General features: G+C 38.5%; 1 protein-coding gene across 1 annotated transcript in view; it reads left to right on the top strand.

The window, feature by feature from the left end:
- The window catches only part of LOC124790110 (probable phospholipid-transporting ATPase IA), a 355,816-nt gene that overhangs the window by 284,741 nt on the left and 49,908 nt on the right, over positions 1–21,167 (top strand). The window contains exons 19-21 of the mRNA XM_047257683.1: positions 421–539; positions 4,453–4,587; positions 10,648–10,749. Coding sequence (XP_047113639.1) covers positions 421–539; positions 4,453–4,587; positions 10,648–10,749 — 356 coding nt within the window. The remainder of the gene's footprint in view (positions 1–420; positions 540–4,452; positions 4,588–10,647; positions 10,750–21,167) is intronic.

The raw sequence follows: 21,167 nt of genomic DNA on the forward strand, positions 1-21,167 counted from the left end.
AAATTAGGAACCTTCCTCTTAATTTTGTTTTGCTAATTTTAACTTCAGTGAACATTAATGATGTGTAATATCAAAAAGATAATTTACTCGAGAAAACTGTAAAATTACAAAGAGGCTAAATAGCTGACCAGTATTTGTCTCCAGGAGATGAAATTCAAGTGCTATTAGTTGATACATTTAAAAGTAGAGAAAACTATTCATAGACTTGTGAACTGTGTTTTCTGCTTAGTGAGGAAAGTTAAGTGGCTTTTCGAAGTTTGAGAGATAGGGGTTGTTCACTCAGCTTGCATGTTGAGATGGGTGTGCCAGAAGGGGAAATCAGACTGACTTGTAATGTCACTGCTCCTGATGAAATTATTACATGATATATTTGTATTTTATTATGGCATCACCTGATATAAAATACGTTCTTTGTTTCAGTATGTCGTAGTGACAGTATGTTTGAAGGCTGGCTTGGTGACAAATGCGTGGACGTGGCTCACTCATCTTGCAATCTGGGGCTCAATTGCCATGTGGTTTATCTTTGTTGCTGTGTACAGGTTTGTATATCTGGTGGAATATATACACTAGTTTTAATAAAAGGCATAATGGAAGTAATTACATATACACTAGTTTTAATAAAAGGCATAATGGAAGTAATTGTATGGGACAATCCTAGATTTGTCCCTCACTGAGATTGTAACCTGGAGCAGCTAACAAGGAATATTTACCTGTGTGGAACAAGGAATATTTAGCTGTATGGAAGTAGACAGCAAACCATTAAGGCCTTTTAGTGCACCCTGAAAGACAGACATATTAACAAAAAGTATATTGGAAAAATTTGATTTACATGAACGTCTCTCATAACAGTCACAATCATGCCACGTGTATTTATGTGATCCCTACAGTAAGGTAATTATCAACCCTTGAAACAAAGAAAGGAAGAGAAGCTGCATAGCTGTTTCATTATGTGTGACATGAGAGTAATAAGAGGACATCATATGACCATGATCCAAACATCTGGACTGAACATAGATATCTCTCTCTCTCTCTCTCTCTCTCTCTCTCTCTCTCTCTCTCTATCTCTCTCTCTCTCTATCTCTCTCTCTCCTCCCCCCCTCTATCTCTCCCCATCTCCTTCCACCGCTGTATAGATGTGAAAGTGGCCCAAAGATTATACTGTGAAGATAATTGTGAAAATAGAAAATTTAGAACATAGAAGTGTAAAGCTTGATGTCAGAAAGCCAGAGATAAGAAACAACCACAGAAAGGTGGCATCACAAATACCTGGAACAAATTTATCAGTTATGGAACACGATATGGGTATTACAGGGATGAGGATAAAAAATCTCCACTTACCAAAAAATAGCTATATGTTCTCCAGTTTCATTTGTGATGATGATATTTCATACATTAGTGTACATTCTTTCCTCATAGCCTCTTAAACTCTGTTAAGATCCATGAATGTTTCAGATATCATTCTTACATGGTTAAAGTAACTTTTGGAGTAGTGGGCCAAAATTATGTCATTGAATACCCAAGATGACATCTTCTCTTTAGCCCGTCAGGAATTCAAGCATTTTTGTTCTTTTTTTTTTGTACGTATCTCAGTCAGACAAGCCTGAACTCCTTTACTACAAATATAACTGCCACAATTTCATTTCAGAGTTAAAAACAGTGCTTTGGTACTCACTAAATGTCAAAACTGAAGTGTTCACTGATGCCACTGTATAGACAGCCATTTATGAAAACTGTTTTGCAACACTGGTTTCAAGAAACAAACTTCACATCTCAGTTTATTCATGTAACCTAGGCTTTAAGGGGAGAATTTCCATCCACAGAACACATATCCAATAAGCCAACATTTGGAAAGAAGTATGATATCTAATGAACGGAGTGGCTAACAAAATCCTGATTCTGAATGCTGTTGACCTTTCAATTGGTGCCTGTTTGGTCGTATCCTGTGTTGTGCAATAAAATGTCCCAGGTATAGTTGTCGTGTTGTATACTAAATAGTTAGCACTTCTTTCCCCAATCACCTAGCTGTTTGTCCACAGTTATTAGTCCTCAATGTGTGAAGCTTATAAGGTTAGAGTTATTTGTGGAATATTTACAGGAAGACATGTTACTTACAGAAATGCTCATTTCTCAACTTACGTAGCAGATTTCTATTTAGAATTGCAATTTCATCAGTTGTCAAGAAATATGCAATGATATATTAATGATAATGACAAAAGGAATTTCCAACATTTTGCTGCATTGGGGCATTGAAATAACACATTGGTGATAGGTGAAAATTTGGGGATTCAAATGCAAATTTCCCATTTTATGCAAGCAGTCACTTTAAACACTTCAACTATTTAAGTACATCTCCTGTTCGACCCATATCTCCATATGTCGCACATTACTGAGTAGTGTCCCCTGCCCATGTCCAAAAAAACAGATACCATACCTATATAACACATGTACCTGACGGCACATTGATCTTTCAGTGCAGATACACAATGATGTGACCTCTCATGGGAATACAATAGGGCTACGAGCAGAGAGGAATAATAAAAGGGACACTTCTCAGTAGTGTGTGACATATGGAGATTTGGGTTGAATGGGAGACTGCTCAGACAGCCAAAGAGGATAAGGTGACCGCTCACATGGAGTGGGAAATCCGGGGTCAAATCCCAGTCCATCACAAATTTTCATCTACCACCATTAAGCTGTTTCTCATAAAGAGAGTCAATGTGTGTGTGTGTGTGTGTGTGTGTGTGTGTGTGTGTGTGTGTGTGTGTGTGTGTTTGAATCTCATTCCATCACAAATTTTTTTGTATCGCCATTAAGCAAGCTGTTTCTCATCGAGGATCAACACGATGGTGTCTGTTCTTAAAGATGTGCATGTTGTCTGAAAGAACAGACACAATACCTGTATTAATAACCAGTCATTGTCATATCTAATGTGGTTGTACTTGTGGAAAAGCTTCTTATTGGACATACGGAATGTTCAAAAAGTCTCTCTGCAGTGCTGTACGGTTGTTAGCCGCACATGCCATAGGATTGTTCGCCTGCCTGGGTTACTTCCCTTTAAGTGGACTCTCCCAACACTTCACTGTTTCGTTTATCTCAGCCAGCGACAGTAGTATCATTGGTGTGTGTCATTATGTGTTGACGTGAACGTTAAAGTTTAGTTCCTTTGTTCGTTTGTTTCGTTTTTGTCACTGCCAAAATGCTAACCGTTGAAGAATGTGTGTCTTTAGTTGAACAAGTGCTCAAAGCTGGCAGTAAATAAACAGTTTCAGTTCATCAAACATTTAATTCAGTTTTCCCAGAGACAACACTTCCACATTGCAATACTGTGCGAGATTTGATTAGCAAATTTCGAAGTACAGGTTCAGTGACAGATGCACCGAGAAGCGGTCATCGTAACGTTTTGTCTGAGGATAAACTACTCGATATTTCTGATATAATGTCCATGAGTCCGACCAAGTCAGTAAGAAAACTTGCCCAGGAAATTGATGTTAGTGTCATAATGGCCTACACAGCTGTAAGGAAAAAATTAGAACTTATCCCATACAAAGTGACAGTCGTGCAAGAACTGAAAAATACTGATCATGGCAAGAGAGTGCATTATTGTCAATGGTTCAAAAATTTCGTTCAACAAAATGGAAGGGATATTCTTAATGAAATGTTTTTCACTGATTAGGCGTGGTTTCATTTATCCGGGTACATGAACTCGCAAAATTCTTGTATGTGGTGTACTGCAAATCCATTGTATATTCATGAGGAACCACTTCATTCTGTGAAAATAGGAGTTGGGATAGCAATTTCTAGACATTGGATTGCAATTTCTAGACATTGGATTGTGGGTCCCATATTTTTCAACAAAACAATAAACGTACAACAATACTGCAGTGATATTCTGTTCCCATTCATAGGAGAACTTGTGTTAAATGAAATACTGAACGGTTATTTTCAACATGATGGTGCAACTGCGCGTACAGCTCATGTTTCAATGTCACTGCTTGCTGATGTTTTGGCCTCCACGATCGCCTGACCTAACACCACCTGACTTTTTCTTCTGGGGTGCAGCGAAAGCAACTGTCTATAAAAACCTTCCAAAATCCATCGATGTATTGAAAACTGCAATATCCACTTTCACTGCTTCTGTTACAGAAGAAATGTTACAGCTTGTGTTTGGAAACATGATTAGACAGAATTGAATTCTGTATTCAACAACAGGGGGGACACTTTCAACATTTAATGTGAAAATTTGTAAGTAAAAATGAATATTCAATAAATTAATAACTTTTATTTCACCGAGTTTCATTTCGGTATATTCACTGCGGCATATGGCATATGTGGCTAACAATTATATGGGACTGCGGAGAGACTTTTTGACCACCCCATATTTAGGTTTGCATTTTGTACAGTTACAGCATCATACTGAATATACAGGTGCTAATATTGTCATTCATTCCACAGTAATTTTTGGCCTGTCATCCCTGTTGGAGCTGTTATGCTGGGAATGGATCGAATGATGTGTACTTCACCTGTTTTTTGGCTTGGACTCATTCTCATCCCATTTAGTACACTGATAGCAGATGTGTCCTACAAGGTGTAAGTGTTAGCTACAGTGTATATTAAAGATTGTGTCTTGTCCTTAATTACTGATAGTTTTGTAAGGATCATGTGAAATAATTCTCAAAGTATGAGGCAGAATTGCTGATCAGTACTTTCCTACTTCGGGAGGAGAAATGGATTTTTATTTTTCATCTCCTTTTCCTCCTAGTTCTTATTTGCCCTATTCATTCCGCATCCTCTAATCCATCTTTACATCTCACTCTGTTCTCATTACCTCTCACTGATTTACTTTCTTTGACATCTTACTCTCTCTGGTACCTCCCTCTTCATCTTTGTAGCCCATCAATCATCATACTCACAAAACATGAGACCCTCTCATCCTGCAATCCTAGTGACCTGCCCCTTATTTTTGACCTTCCTAAACTTATCCATCTCTCTTTTCCAAGGAAGGAACTTATCATTGTGAAAGCAGTGATATCCTAGTGTTTTATATTATTATATGTGTGTATCAGCAGTGTTAAAAATTTCACCCCCTGAAGGTAAGTACTGGCCAGCAATGCTGTTTTATAATTTTATAGTTTCCTTTTGTGAATTTTACATTTGGTGTGTAAAATAATTCCCATCTTGAAGGAATCCGCAGTGTGAGTTGGTAAGTACAAATCATAATTGGTTGTTAGCATACTTTATAGAAATAGCCTTCAGTGGCTGATCCTGCCAATTAATATATAATTTGACTCACTCCTGATCCTTGAAAGTTCTCCTTCATGGTAGAATATGAGGTGTGTGTGTGTGTGTGTGGACTGGTTTGAGGCAAGGTTTCCACATTAGTATATCCTGTGTAAGCATCTTCATCTCTGCATAAGTGAGGTGGCACAGTGGTTAGCACAGTAGACTCACGTTCGGGAGGATGAAGGTTCAAATACCCATCTGGCCATCCAGATTTAAGTTTTCCATCATTTCCCTAAATCACTCCAGGCAAATGCAGTTGGTTCCTCTGAAAAGAGCGCATCCAATTTCCTTCCCCATACTTTCATAATCTGAGCTTGTGCTCCCCCTCTAAAGATCTCACAGTCAGTGAGATGTTAAACTACAATCTTCTTTCCTAATTTCCTTCCTTCTCTACATAACTACAGTAACCTACATCCATGTGAAACTGCTTAATGTCCTCAGTCTTGGTCTCCCTCTACAATTTTTACATCCTACACCTCTTTCCATTATCAACTTGACAATTCCTTGATGCCTTAGGAAAGGTCTTATCTATCATTCCTTCTTTTAGTCAAGTTGTGCCATAAATTTCTTTTCTCCCCCATTCAATTCAGTAGCTGTTTATTAGTTATCTGATCCACACATCTAATCTCCAGCTTTCTTCAGTGGCTCCAAATTTCAAAAGCTTCTGTTCTCTTCTTGTCTGAAATGTACGAGGGCCGTTCAGAAAGTAACCTCCGGTTGATTTAAAAAAATACACCAGGTTAAATAAAAATATTTTAATATATACATCTTACAACTACATCTTTGCACTATTTTTCTACATAGTCTCCATAGCGATTGAGGCACTTATCATATCTCTTCACAAGCTTTGAAATTCCTTCTGCATAAAAATCATCCGCTTGTGCCTGGAGCCAGCCTGTGACCGCATCTTTGAGCTCTTCGTCGTCATCAAACCGCTGTGACCCGAGCCATTTCTTCAAATGCATGAAGAGGTGATAATCACTTGGCGCCAGGTCTGGGCTGTAAGGTGGATGGTTGATAACGTCCCACTTGAAGGACTCAAGAAGGGCCGTTGTTCTGCGAGCAGAGTGAGGACGGGCGTTATCGTGCAAAAAAACGATACCGGAAGTCAGCATACCACGGCATTTGTTCTGTATAGCCCGTCGTAACTTTTTTATTGTTTCACAGTACACGTCTTGATTAATGGTCGTACCACGTTCCATGAATTCAACCAACAACACCCCTTTGGCATCCCAAAACACCGTTGCCATCAGTTTTCTGGCAGAAAAATCTTGCGAGGCTTTTCTTGGTTTGGTAGGCGAATTTGAATGTGCCCACATCTTCGATTGTTCTTTTGTCTCAGGGTTCACGTACTTAATCCAGGTTTCGTCACCGGTCACGATTCTGTTTAACAATGGTTCTCCTTCGTCCTCATAACGTGACAGAAAGTCTAATGCAGAGGCCATTCTTTGAGTTTTGTGGTGGTCGGTAAGAATTTTGGGCACCCATCGTGCACAGAACTTACGGTAACCCAATCTTGCTGTCACTATCTCGTACAAGAGAGTCTTAGAAATCTGTGGAAAACCAGTAGACAACTCCGACATTGAGAAATGTCGATTTTCACGAACTTTTGCATCAACTGTCTGAACGAGTTCGTCAGTCACCAATGATGGTCTACCACTCCTCTCTTCATCATGAACGTTTTCTCGTCCACTTTTAAATAAACGTACCCATTCACGGACAACTCCTTCACTCATAACTCTTGGTCCGTACACGGCACAAAGCTCACGATGAATAGCTGCTGCAGAATATCCTTTGGCTGTAAAAAACCTTATGACAGCACGCACTTCACATTTGGCGGGGTTTTCTATTGCAGCACACATTTCAAACTGCCACAAAAACTAAACTAGCGCAGGTACGACGTTCACTCGACCACGGCTTGATGCCGACTGACCTGTTGAGTGCGTGAACGCACAGATGGCGTCGCTACTCCCCCCACAACCCGCACTGTGACCAATCGGAGGTTACTTTCTGAACCGCCCTCGTATATTGTCCACATTTCACTTCTATATGAGGTTACATTCCAGGTAAATACTTAGTTTTACGGGTCTGCTTTTCATACTATTGCTTGTCTGTATTTTACATCCTCTTTTAATCTGGCCATCACCCATTACTTCGCCACCCAAGTGTCAGAATACATGTACAATCTTTAGTGTCTCATTTTGTAATGTAATTCCTCAACATCATCTGACTTAATTCTACTACAATCCATTACCTTTGTTTTACTTCTGTTGTTACTCATCATATAACTTTTCAAGACACTATCCTTTCTGTTCAACCAATCTTCCAACTCCTGGCAGAATTATAATGTCTTCTGCAAACCGTTATGTTTTTATTTTTTCTTTCTGAACTTTAATTCTCTTTGCAAATTTCCCCTTGATGTTCTTTACTGTTTATTCAGTGTACTTGTTGAATAACATGGAGGGAGACAACAATCATGTGTTACTCTCTTCTCGGTCATTACCTCTTTTGTGTCCTTTGACTCTTTTAAAGTACAGTCTGGTTCCCATACAGGTTGTCTATAACCTTTTGTTCTCTGTATTTTATCCCTACTGCCTTTGAAGTTTCAGTATGTAGCCCAATCAACATTGTCAAAAACTTTCTGTAAATCTACAAATTCTATTATTTTAGGTTTGGTTGCCCTCAAGTTGTCTTGTGAGATATTCATAGTGTCTGTATTGCCCTGCATGTTCTTATATTTCTCTGTAACCCAAACCGATCTCCCTAAGAGGTGGTGTATGATGCCAAAATGTGTGGTAGCATATATTTTTGTATTTAATATGTAAAGAGCCTCCAACTTCAAATTTGGTATTGTTAAATTGACTCCTCTCTGTCCACTAATCATAGAATGATTTGCTATTTACATAATGGCTTCTAAACAAATATTCTAAATCGTAATCACAAAGAAAGTCCAAAACGGTATATAATCAACACAAATGTAAACATAAAAAACCTACTTATGAGATACTGAGTCGATAGCAATTAGGGCAGGATGAATACATATCATGTAAAATTTCTGCAGATTGTAAATTATGACCAACAACAACCTTTCGGAGCCTGAAGTTATTTATAATCACTTAAAGCCACTCTGTGACAAAATAGTCTACCAAAAGAGAGGAACAATCACTGACAGTCTTAATGAAATACATGAGTATGTGAACCCATAGCAGTTCCCATATTATTTTGTTTGAAACACAGATGTAGTTTGGTTGAGATGATTTGTTAGTCATCCACATATTATCACAGCAACTGAAGGTGTGTTTTCAGTACTACAATATTTGTCACTTGCAAAGCTGTCTTGTGTCATGAGTGAGTATTGATTCAAGTTTGGAAAGTGGGAGAGAGGTACTTGGGGAGGAAAAGTTGTGCGTTCAGGTCACGAGTTGCAATTGGGTGGTTCAATAAGTAGAGTATTTGTGTGCAAAAGGCATAAATGGTATGGTGGGCAGCAATCTGTGGTTGTTTGCTGATGATGATGTGGTGTATGGTAAGGTGTCAAAGTAGAGTGAATGTAGGAAGATACAAGGTGACATAGACAAAATTTCCAGTTGGTGTGATTAATGGCAGCTAGCTCTAGATAAATGTGTAAAAATGTAAGTTAATGTCAGCCAGTGGGAAGATCAAACCTGTAATGTTCAGATACTGTATTACTAGAGTCCTGCTTGACACAGTCAAGTTGTTAAAATATCTGGGCATAACATTGCAAAGTGATAACGAGCAGGTGAGAACTATGTTAGGGAAGGCAAATGGTCGATTTTGGTTTATTGGGAGAATTTTAGGAAACAGTGGTTCACTTGTTAAGGAGACTGTGTACAGGATGCTGGTGCAACCTATTCTTGAATTCTGTTTGAGTGTCTAGGATCCGAACCAGGTCAGATTGAAGGAAGACATCGAAGCGGTTCAAAGGCAGGTAGCTATCTTTGTTACTATTAGGTTCGAACAACACGTAAGTGTTATGGAGATGCTTCAGGAACTCAAGTGTGAAACCCTGGAGGGAAAGTGATGCTCTTTTTTAGAAACACTATTGAGAAAATTTAGAGAACCAGCATTTGAAGCTGACTGCCTAACTGCTCTGCTGCTGCCAACATACATTGCACATAACGACCATGAAGAATACAGGGAATTAGGGCTCATGTGGAGGGATGTATACAGTTGTATTTCCCTCGCCATATTTGTGAGTGGAACAGGAAAGGAAATGATTAGTAGTGGTACAGGGTACCATCTGCCACACAGTGTATGGTGGCCTGCGAAGTATCTATGTAGACGTAGATGTAGAAAGGTCCTTGAGTCCTTGTCCAGCACTTAGTTTTAATCTTCCAGGGAGTTTCAGTTCCAGTGTTATTTTTTATTAATGTTACGTCTGTTTCATGTTAGTCTTGCAGTGGAATTCTGATTGTCATTGAGACAGATTACTTATAAGTATGTTTTGTTGCATATCCTTTGTTGTTGCATATCCTTTGTTGTTGTATAGCTGATCTACTATGGCGATGAATCTGGAGAGATGTTAAAATCATATTTGTCTTCATGTTATTGCATCTGTGTTGTTAGCACATGGTATCCACTGATTTTTCTCATAAAATGAATTAAGTTGTTCTGTTATGTGTATGAATGGGCACTACAATACTGTGGTCTAGATCAAAGGTGACCATGTAATGGCTGAACATGTTACTGAGTATGTGACCAAGCTCAGTGGCTGCTTCACAGCCCATGCTGTGTGGATTCTCACATCCCACCTCACACTAACACACTCCCCTTCCCATTAAACTCTACTTCTATGCCACAATCCTGGAATCCATCCTCCCAACCTCTCAAAAAATCAGTTATTTGTTTTATTATTTCTTTCTTTTCCTCTTACTTTAGTTTTTGTAGCCAATGAATCTCCCACCATACCATTCTCTCAGTGGTCCCATGTCCATTCTATTCTATCTTAATCCCCACTCCCCATATCACCATATGCAACACATTATTACAGCATATGCTTTCTTCTGGAGCAGCCAGTTCCAAAATATAATGGATGACTTCTTTGAAATTGGGAGGAAATAGAGTGAACCTAGTGAAAAATTATTCTCAAATAACAAGTTATTGAATCAGTCCTCAAAATGAAGGTGTCGTGTTAGTCTTGGTTTAGCACACAGTTTCAGCACTTCACATGCATCTAATTAATTTTGCTTGTTTATTATTTATATGTTACATATTAATATAGTTTTATGCTTCACTTCACTTAAACTTAAAAGAAACCATGTAATGAATTTCTATGACATTTATTAAGCAGAAAGATAAATTATCTATTATTCTCACTTTCTTACAAAATTGGAAACTTCTTTACAGCATCCATTCGACAGCATTTAAATCACTTACAGAAGCTGCAAGGGAAAGTGAAATCAGGAAAACAGACCCAGGAAATGTTATAATGAGGGAAACAAGGCACTCGTGAGTAGTAGAAAATATTCATTTCTTAGTTTACATGTGCAGAACATCACTTTGCATACAGTGTTCTGAAGTTGCCTTTTGAGAATAAAAACATTAAAAATTAACAAAGTTTGTAGCTTTGTCTTTCGAAGTTGCCTTCAAAAATAATGATGTTAAACATTACATGACACCTTTCTTTTTGTTTACAACCATGTATTTTTAATGCAGTGCACCAGTGATGTTCTGTTATTGACCGTTATTACTTCAGTAATACAGAGAGAGATATTTATTTGTTTTCAGCTACTGTAATAGTAAACCAAATAGTAAACGCAATTGATGTGATTGCCTTTTACGCTACAGTGGGCTCTTCAGATATGCATGGCTGAATGAAGTGCTACAAAATGCTTTTTGGCTGTAGTTAACAAATAACTTATTCATTGACTATAAAGCTCAGTGTATTTTTAAAAAATAAAAATATATATGAAAAATGTTGATATTTGATTATTGTTCAGATGTATATTAATACTTTGCATCTTTGTACATGATGGCATTTAATAACTTATTATATCCGAATTAAAATATTTAGGATTTTTAGTCAAACATCAGCTTACAATTTTTTATAACAGTTGTTTCTTGTAACTATCAGTCAGGATCTTAATAGTTGATGGTAAATCACAACATGCACCTGAGTAGATAATTACAGGAAAAGTGGATCACTTTTTCACTTAATCGTGAAACAGTGAGAAATGAAGAGAATACAAGTAAATCTTAAAAGGTGCAGTCTATCAGTGTGTTCTATACACTGCTCATAATGTCATTTATATTGTGAGAACTGGTGATTTACCTTCCTGTGATATTTATTGAAGCATGTTCTTCAGTATATTACCATGTTCCTTACCAAAAGTTTTCTATTTGTTATATGTGGGCTGCATGCATTTTTGAATAGAAATAATTATATTTTACAATATAAGTGTGCAGTGTAATGTGTGTAAATAATATTTACAACACTGTATATATGTAGTACTTTAAGAGTGGTATAGAAACAAACTTATTTTTTCTGCTCATGTTGACAACTTGCAATGGTTGCATTGTCAACTATGCATTAATTATTTATGAGTTTGTTTTTCTTATATTCTTGAGCATGACTGTATCACATTGATTAATTTTATTCCAAAATGCTTCATAAACAGCAAGGCAAGAAACACTTCCTAACAGTAGTATAGTGATTATATACTCAGAAATAGAAAATGTAATGGGTAGATAAGAAACATCATCTTCAGTAGAACAGCATTGTGACTAATGCTACTAACCTTTCACAACAACAGAACTTCAGTAATCCATTATATATTGAGCTTGCAGCTGCACTTGAGTGATTAATAGATCATTTTATTGCTCATTTATTTGTCACCAGTCTTTTACAGTGATGAAACTCCCTCTTTGAATATACAGTATTGATGCTAATGTAAGAAGGTCAGGTCATTTTCAAGCATAATTCCACAGAATTTACCATAAACCACATTTTTATAAATGTTTGAAAATATAATGTAATTGGATAGAAAAAAAAATCTCCTCTCCAAACTGTGGGAGGAGAATGCCCATATAAGGGTACTGAAATCTGCAAACATTTGGAGCCAATAGCTTTTTTCTCCTTACAGATGAGTTGAAGGGGAAGGAAGAGGGGTAAAGGTAAAGAACTGGTGAAGTTTAGGAAATGGGGATTTCAGAAAAAGTCGACCAGAACTGCAGGTCAGGGGAGATTTACCAGACAGGATGAGAAGGAAAAACTTCCCTTCCCTTCCCATCCGGTCCAGTAAATCTCCCCTTACCCAGAGACTTTCCTTCTCATCCTCTCCAGTAAGTCCCTTGGAGTTCTTGGCAATTTTTCCAAACTCTCCCAATTTCCTGGATCTCACCAGTCCTTTTCCTTTGTCCCTCTTCCTTCCCATTCAACCCTTCTGCCAGAAGAAGAAGCCACTGGCTCCAAAAGCTTGCAAATATCAATATCTTTATGTATGTGTTCTCCTGCCACTGCTTGGTGAGTAGATTTTCTTTAATCTTTCCGATTACATTATACTTCCACAAATTGATTATTTTTGTTGAATATTTTCTTATAAATGTGTGTACAAATATCTATTTTGGGAAGTGTAGTCCAAAAGATAACTTCAGATGAATAATGGCAGATGAAACATCTGTGTAATTGAGGGGAGGGGAGTCATTCAGTTATACACCATGTTCTGTAATTCCTCCAGATTCCAAGTCACTACATAAAAACTAAGGTATACTTCACCCACAAAAAGAAATAAAAATGTGCTTGAAGAATATATTTTAGACTTCCTGCAGGAGCAAAGGTAAAACTCACTATATTGTTCAGCTGCAAAGTGAGCCTAGTTAGGATAGTGAAGGTTTGGCCATCTTTATGGTCGTTAAATCATAAAATGTAGATTTTTTTTAGGAACCTAAGGGAAGTTGATTTTTTGTGTAGGTTACAGTCATGCATGCCCTGGTCAGGTTGCAGGGGCACCAGACTCTTGGTGGGGCCAAAAGGTGAAACATTAGAGATGGAAGTATGTGATTCAGGACTTAGAACTCCAAAGCAGTAAGGAAAGAAACATGTTGCAACTAGCTGGATGCCAGTGTTTGTGACTTGGAATCTACAGTCTTCAGTGGCAGCCAGTGGACAACATTTGAATCTTCTCCCATGGCTCCTATAGGCTACATGCAGCTATTGCATAAGGGCAGATTATTAACAGCTCGCACTTCACAGGAACAAACAGCCCCCACTGAAGCTATGATCTTACTTGGCACGTAGGGCACAATGAGAACCACATAATAGTTAAGGAAATTATTAAATTGGCAGGGCAGCCTGTACAGTATAGTTGAGATGATGAGTCATTAGTAAGCACATAAACAAGGTTCTGAATGCTGCTAAGCTCTTGAACACGTCCTCCTTCAGATTTAACAGAACACATATACACACAGAGTACAGATGCGCAGCTACATAGTCCCCTTAGCTGCAGTTTAATTGCACAATATTATCAACCTTGTTTATGTGCCTGTCAACAACTCAATGCATAAATTATATCATCAGTTGGTACCATTACTCCTTTCATTGTTTGTATTTCATCAAAAATTTTCCATTATCTAACTCATTAAAGGATTATATAATGTAAAAAATCTACTCACCAAGCAGTGGCAGGGGAACACACACATAAAAGGGTTTAACTTTTATAATCTTTCAGAGCCAATGGCTCCTTCTTCTGGCAGAAGAGTTGAAGGGGAAGGAAGAGAAGTGAACGAAAAGGACTGGAGAGGTTTAGGGAAGGGGTACAGGTCAGAGAAATTAATCAATTATTGAAAATATAATTTGTATTATTAATAATTGATTGTATTTCATATATTCAGGAAATAAATCTCTCTCTCTCTCTCTCTCTCTCTCTCTCTCTCTCTCTCTCTGTGTGTGTGTGTGTGTGTGTGTGTGTGTGTGTGTGTGAGAGAGAGAGAGAGAGAGAGAGAGAGAGAGAGAGAGAGAGAGAGAGAGAGAGTGTCTGGCAAGATTTCCAGTCGTAATACTTAAATAAGTAATAATGCACCTTTCCCATATTGTTGTTGTTGTTGTGGTCTTCAGTCCTGAGACTGGTTTGATGCAGCTCTCCATGCTACTCTATCCTGTGCAAGCTTTTTCATCTCCCAGTACCTACTGCAACCTACATCCTTCTGAATCTGCTTAGTGTATTCATCTCTTGGTCTCCCTCTACGACTTTTACCCTCCACGCTGCCCTCCAATACTAAATTGGTGATCCCTTGATGCCTCAGAACATGTCCTACCAACCGATCCCTTCTTCTGGTCAGGTTGTGCCACAAACTTCTCTTCTCCCCAATCCTATTCAATACTTCCTCATTAGTTATGTGATCTACCCATCTAATCTTCAGCATTCTTCTGTAGCACCACATTTCAAAAGCTTCTATTCTTTTCTTGTCCAAACTATTTATCGTCCATGTTTCACTTCCATACATGGCTACACTCCATACGAATACTTTCAGAAATGACTTCCTGACACTTAAATCAATACTGGATGTTAACAAATTTCTCTTCTTCAGAAACGCTTTCCTTGCCATTGCCAGCCTACATTTTATATCCTCTCTACTTCGACCATCATCAGTTATTTTGCTCCCCAAATAGCAAAACTCCTTTACTACTTTAAGTGCCTCATTTCCTAATCTAATTCCCTCAGCATCACCCGACTTAATTAGACTACATTCCATTATCCTTGTTTTGCTTTTGTTGATGTTCATCTTATATCCTCCTTTCAACACACTGTCCATTCCATTCAACTGCTCTTCCAAGTCCTTTGCTGTCTCTGATAGAATTACAATGTCATCGGTGAACCTCAAAGTTTTTATTTCTTCTCCATGAATTTTAATACCTACTCCAAATTTTTCTTTTGTTTCCTTTACTGCTTGCTCAATATACAGATTGAACAACATCGGGGAGAGGCTACAACGCTGTCTTACTCCCTTCCCAACCACTGCTTCCCTTTCATGTCCCTCGACTCTTATAACTGCCATCTGGTTTCTGTACAAATTGTAAATAGCCTTTCGCTCCCTGTATTTTACCCCTGCCACCTTTAGAATTTGAAAGAGAGTATTCCAGTCAACATTGTCAAAAGCTTTCTCTAAGTCCACAAATGCTAGAAACGTAGGTTTGCCTTTCCTACGGAATCTTCCCCGAGGTTGGCTTCTACTAGTTTTTCCATTCGTCTGTAAACAATTCGTGTTAGTATTTTGCAGCTGTGACTTATTAAACTGATTGTTCGGGAATTTTCACATCTGTCAACACCTGCTTTCTTTGGGATTGGAATTATTATATTCTTCTTGAAGTCTGAGGGTATTTCGCCTGTCTCATACATCTTGCTCACCAGATGGTAGAGTTTTGTCAGGACTGGCTCTCCCACGGCCGTCAGTAGTTCCAATGGAATATTGTCTACTCCGGGGGCCTTGTTTCAACTCAGGTCTTTCAGTGCTCTGTCAAACTCTTCACGCAGTATCATATCTCCCATTTCATCTTCATCTACATCCTCTTCCATTTCCATAATATTGTCCTCAAGTACATCGCCCTTGTATAGACCCTCTATATACTCCTTCCACCTTTCTGCTTTCCCTTCTTTGCTTAGAACTGGGTTTCCATCTGAGCTCTTGATATTCATACAAGTCGTTCTCTTATCTCCAAAGGTCTCTTTAATTTTCCTGTAGGCGGTATCTATCTTACCCCTAGTGAGATAGGCCTCTACATCCTTACATTTGTCCTCTAGCCATCCCTGCTTAGCCATTTTGCACTTCCTGTCGATCTCATTTTTGAGACGTTTGTATTCCTTTTTGCCTGTTTCACTTACTGCATTTTTATATTTTCTCCTTTCATCAATTAAATTCAATATTTCTTCTGTTACCCAAGGATTTCTACTAGCCCTCGTCTTTTTACCTACTTGATCCTCTGCTGCCTTCACTACTTCATCCCTCAAAACTACCCATTCTTCTTCTACTGTATTTATTTCCCCCATTCCTGTCAATTGCTCCCTTATGCTCTCCCTGAATCTCTGTACAACCTCTGGTTCTTTTAGTTTATCCAGGTCCCATCTCCTTAAATTCCCACCTTTTTGCAGTTTCTTCAGTTTTAATCTACAGGTCATAACCAATAGATTGTGGTCAGAGTCCACATCTGCCCCTGGAAATGTCTTACAATTTAAAACCTGGTTCCTAAATCTCTGTCTTACCATTATCTAATCTATCTGATACCTTTTAGTATCTCCAGGGTTCTTCCATGTATACAACCTTCTTTCATGATTCTTAAACCAAGTGTTAGTTATGATTGTTGTGCTCTGTGCAAAATTCGACCAGGCGGCTTCCTCTTTCATTTCTGTCCCCCAATCCATATTCACCTACTATTTTTCCTTCTCTCCCTTTTCCTGCACTCGAATTCCAGTCACCCATGACTATTAAATTTTCGTCTCCCTTCACAATCTGAATAATTTCTTTTATTTCATCATACATTTCTTCAATTTCTTCGTCATCTGCAGAGCTAGTTGGCATATAAACTTGTACTACTGTAGTAGGCGTGGGCTTCGTATCTATCTTGGCCACAATAATGCGTTCACTATGCTGTTTGTAGTAGCTTACCCGCATTCCTATTTTCCTATTCGTTATTAAACCTACTCCCGCATTACCCCTATTTGATTTTGTGTTTATAACCCTGTAGTCACCTGACCAGAAGTCTTGTTCCTCCTGCCACCTAACTTCACTAATTCCCACTATATCTAACTTCAACCTATCCATTTCCCTTTTTAAATTTTCTAACCTACCTGCCCGATTAAGGGATCTGACATTTCACGCTCCGATCCGTAGAACGCCAGTTTTCTTTCTCCTGATAACGACATCCTCTTGAGTAGTCCCCGCCCGGAGATCCGAATGGGGGACTATTTTACCTCCGGAATATTTTACCCAAGAGGACGCCATCATCATGTAATCATACAGTAAAGCTGCATGCCCTCGGGAAAAATTACGGCTGTAGTTTCCCCTTGCTTTCAGCCGTTCCCAGTACCAGCACAGCAAGGCCGTTTTGGTTATTGTTACAAGGCCAGATCAGTCAATCATCCAGACTGTTGCCCTTGCAACTACTGAAAAGGCTGCTGCCCCTCTTCAGGAACCACACGTTTGTCTGGCCTCTCAACAGATACCCCTCCGTTGTGGTTGCACCTACAGTACGGCTATCTGTATCGCTGAGGCACGCAAGCCTCCCCACCAACGGCAAGGTCCATGGTTCATGGGGGGGGGGGGGCTTTCCCATATATGTTTTCCATATAATAAACTGATATTCATTTCTGGTTTATATAGATCCTAAGATAAATTAAGGGTAAGGCAACCACTCACATATAGTGGATCGATGCCTGGGGTACAATAACACATAACAGGAAACAGCATTTTACCTAGCTTTTGAGCACAAACTCTTTTTTTTTTTTTTCAGCAATAGTACACACACACACACACACACAAATGCACACACCCGTGACCATGGGAAAAAGAACTAGTGCTTGCTGTTTTCTGTTATGTGTTACTGTGCTACAAGCATCACTACAGGATGAGTTGTTGCCTTTTCCTTATTTTATGTACTGCTCCATCCAGAAATTTCCATTATTGTTATGTAGATGTGTGTTTACAATGGAACATGCTTTCTATCATAGTCTTCCTTTTTCCAAAAAATAACATAGAATAAAATAATAATAATAATAATAACAATAATAATGGGCACAAACCTTATGAGTCAGGAACAGATTGTTGTAATTAACAAAATTATAAAATCTTAATTCAGTTTGCACTATTTATATGAGTTGGTCGTGGAAGAATTGGCAATCTCAGTTTGTACAGTTTGTATAACCATCTTAACTGTAAAAAAAAAGACTTCAAGTTTTATTTTCTCTGCCTGATGTAAACAGACCTAAACATGCAATGACAGCATTAGTGCAAATTTCATACAGAAAGTGGCATCAATACAAATTTCATACAGAAAGTGGAGAAAAAAGCTACTACTGCAGTTGAGAATGTCGTCACTATTAGACATTGTAGACATTCTGTTAAAGAATCGCATAAGCTCTCCTAAGTAGAATGTAAACATAAAATACTGTGATGTTTTAAAAGCCACAGATTTTCTGTAAATTAGGAGCTTCATCAGGTAACAGGAATGAGGAAGATAATATCACTGCAGGGTGCACACAAATGTTGAAGTGGCAAAAATGAAAAGAATTTGAGTAATATTTTCATATCTATCCTTTCTCACATCCTGAAGAAAGGAGATTTTCTTTTTTTCCTTATGATGGGTATATATATATATATATATATATATATATATATATATATATATATATATATATATATATATATATATATATATATATATATATAAAAAGAAAGATGATGAAACTTACCAAACAAAAGCGCTGGCAGGTCGATAGACACACAAACAAACACAAACACACACACAAAATTCCAGCTTTCGCAACCAATGGTTGCCTCGTCAGGAAAGAGGGAAGGAGAAGGAAAGACAAAAGGATATGGGTTTTAAGGGAGAGGGTAAGGAGTCATTCCAATCCCGGGAGCGGAAAGACTCACCCTAGGGGGAAAAAAGGACAGGTATACACTCGCACACACACACATATCCATCCACACATACACAGACACAAGCAGACATTTGTAAACGTTTAACGTGTTTTGGCGGCAACACAACCACCTAACCTTTATGCACATCATTATCTACCTACGCAAGTTCACCACAGGATCAACATAGCCCAGCCCTAACCAACCCTTTTTCGCCTTTTTTCACACCAGATCTCCATTTGCTTTCTAATTTTACCTTTATCTCTCCCCATATATATTTTCATATTTATTTTCATTTTCATTTCAGCCTCGTGTTCCACTTTCCACCTTCTAGTACCATGTCACCCTCACAACACCTTCACAACGACCCCATTAAGTTTTATGTACATTCCCTCCGCAAACATGCCTTCGCCCTTTAAAAAAGGCCCAAACTCTTTGCCTTTACAAATGTCTGCTTGTGTCTGTGTATGTGTGGATGGATATGTGTGTGTGTGCGAGTGTATACCTGTCCTTTTTTCCCCCTAGGGTGAGTCTTTCCGCTCCCGGGATTGGAATGACTCCTTACCCTCTCCCTTAAAACCCATATCCTTTTGTCTTTCCTTCTCCTTCCCTCTTTCCTGACGAGGCAACCATTGGTTGCGAAAGCTGGAATTTTGTGTGTGTGTTTGTGTTTGTTTGTGTGTCTATCGACCTGCCAGCGCTTTTGTTTGGTAAGTTTCATCATCTTTCTTTTTAGATATATTTTTCCCACGTGGAATGTTTCCCTCTATTATATTATATATATATATATATATATATATATATATATATATATATATATACACACACAAAGATGAGGTGACTTACCGAACAAAAACGCTGGCAGGTCGATAGACACACAAACATACACACAAAATTCAAGCTTTCGCAACAAATTGTTGCCTCATCAGGAAAGAGGGAAGGAGAGGGGAAGACGAAAGGAAGTGGGTTTCTTTCCTGATGAGGCAACAATTTGTTGCGAAAGCTTGAATTTTGTGTGTATGTTTGTGTTTGTTTGATAGACACACAAACATACACACAAAATTCAAGCTTTCGCAACAAACTGTTGCCTCATCAGGAAAGAGGGAAGGAGAGGGAAAGACGAAAGGAAGTGGGTTTTAAGGGAGAGGGTAAGGAGTCATTCCAATCCCGGGAGCGGAAAGACTTACCTTAGGGGGAAAAAAGGACAGGTATACACTCGCACACACACACATATCCATCCACACATACAGACACAAGCAGACATATTTACAGACAAAGAGTTTGTCACACACTGGTCCCAAGGGATTCTTCTGTCAAATGTAGCACACGCTTCTCCATGTCAGGTGTCTGGACTGTGCAGTGCCTGAGCTGGAAAAGTCTGCGAAACAGCTTATCAGAGGGCACTTTGTGCTGTGGATATTTTTCAGTATAGAGGGAACAGACCTGCAGGCTACATCCATTAGCTATACTATAGTAAAAGTGCTGTACAAGCAGCACAATAATAGTATACACAAAAGTGAATTTGTGTTTGGAAGGAGGTAAAACACCATTATATGTACCCAAGGTTGACAGTAGTCTACAGTAAGGCACACAAACATGACAAAAACTAATGTAGCCTACAACGTGACTCAAACCACACAACTGACTGCAGACCACATAACGGTAGGTAAAGTTACTGTGAGTAAGACATCATAATTCTCTGCCAGCACATTTGACAGAGCACCAATGCAATGACTGTGCTAATTTCCGCAACTGAGCATCACGCAGCCCTTTCTATAAACAGATGTTTATCTAGCTGGCACTGCAGAAAGCTAGTTGACATTATCATTCTTCTTTATGTGTTTGTCAACATCTCACAGCCTCAAGTATACTGTCACTTGATACCTTTACACCTTATCACTAAATACTCTCACTAATATGTATGTTCCCCAATCATACTGTGATCATTGAAGGAGACTTTTATCATACAACACTTAACTATGATAATTGCAATTTTGTGAATGGAGAGCATGACAATTCTTCCCGCAAATCAATACTAAATGTTTTTTCTAAGTACTAGTTACAACAGATAGTTCAGAAGCCACCTCATGATGGAAATATACTAGATCTATTGGCAGCAGATGGGCTTGATGTCTTAGATCTCCACATTGAAACTGCTGTCATTGACCCTAAGGCAGTTGTAGCAACAGTGCTTACCCAAATGTAGAGGACAGCTAAGACAAATACGGCGATTTACGTGCTCAGTAAACTAGATAAAGGGGTAGGAATTCCATATCTCAAGGAGAAAACTGAAATAT

This window comes from Schistocerca piceifrons, chromosome 3 (assembly GCF_021461385.2).
Source record: "Schistocerca piceifrons isolate TAMUIC-IGC-003096 chromosome 3, iqSchPice1.1, whole genome shotgun sequence".
NCBI classification, from domain to species: Eukaryota; Metazoa; Arthropoda; class Insecta; order Orthoptera; family Acrididae; genus Schistocerca; species Schistocerca piceifrons.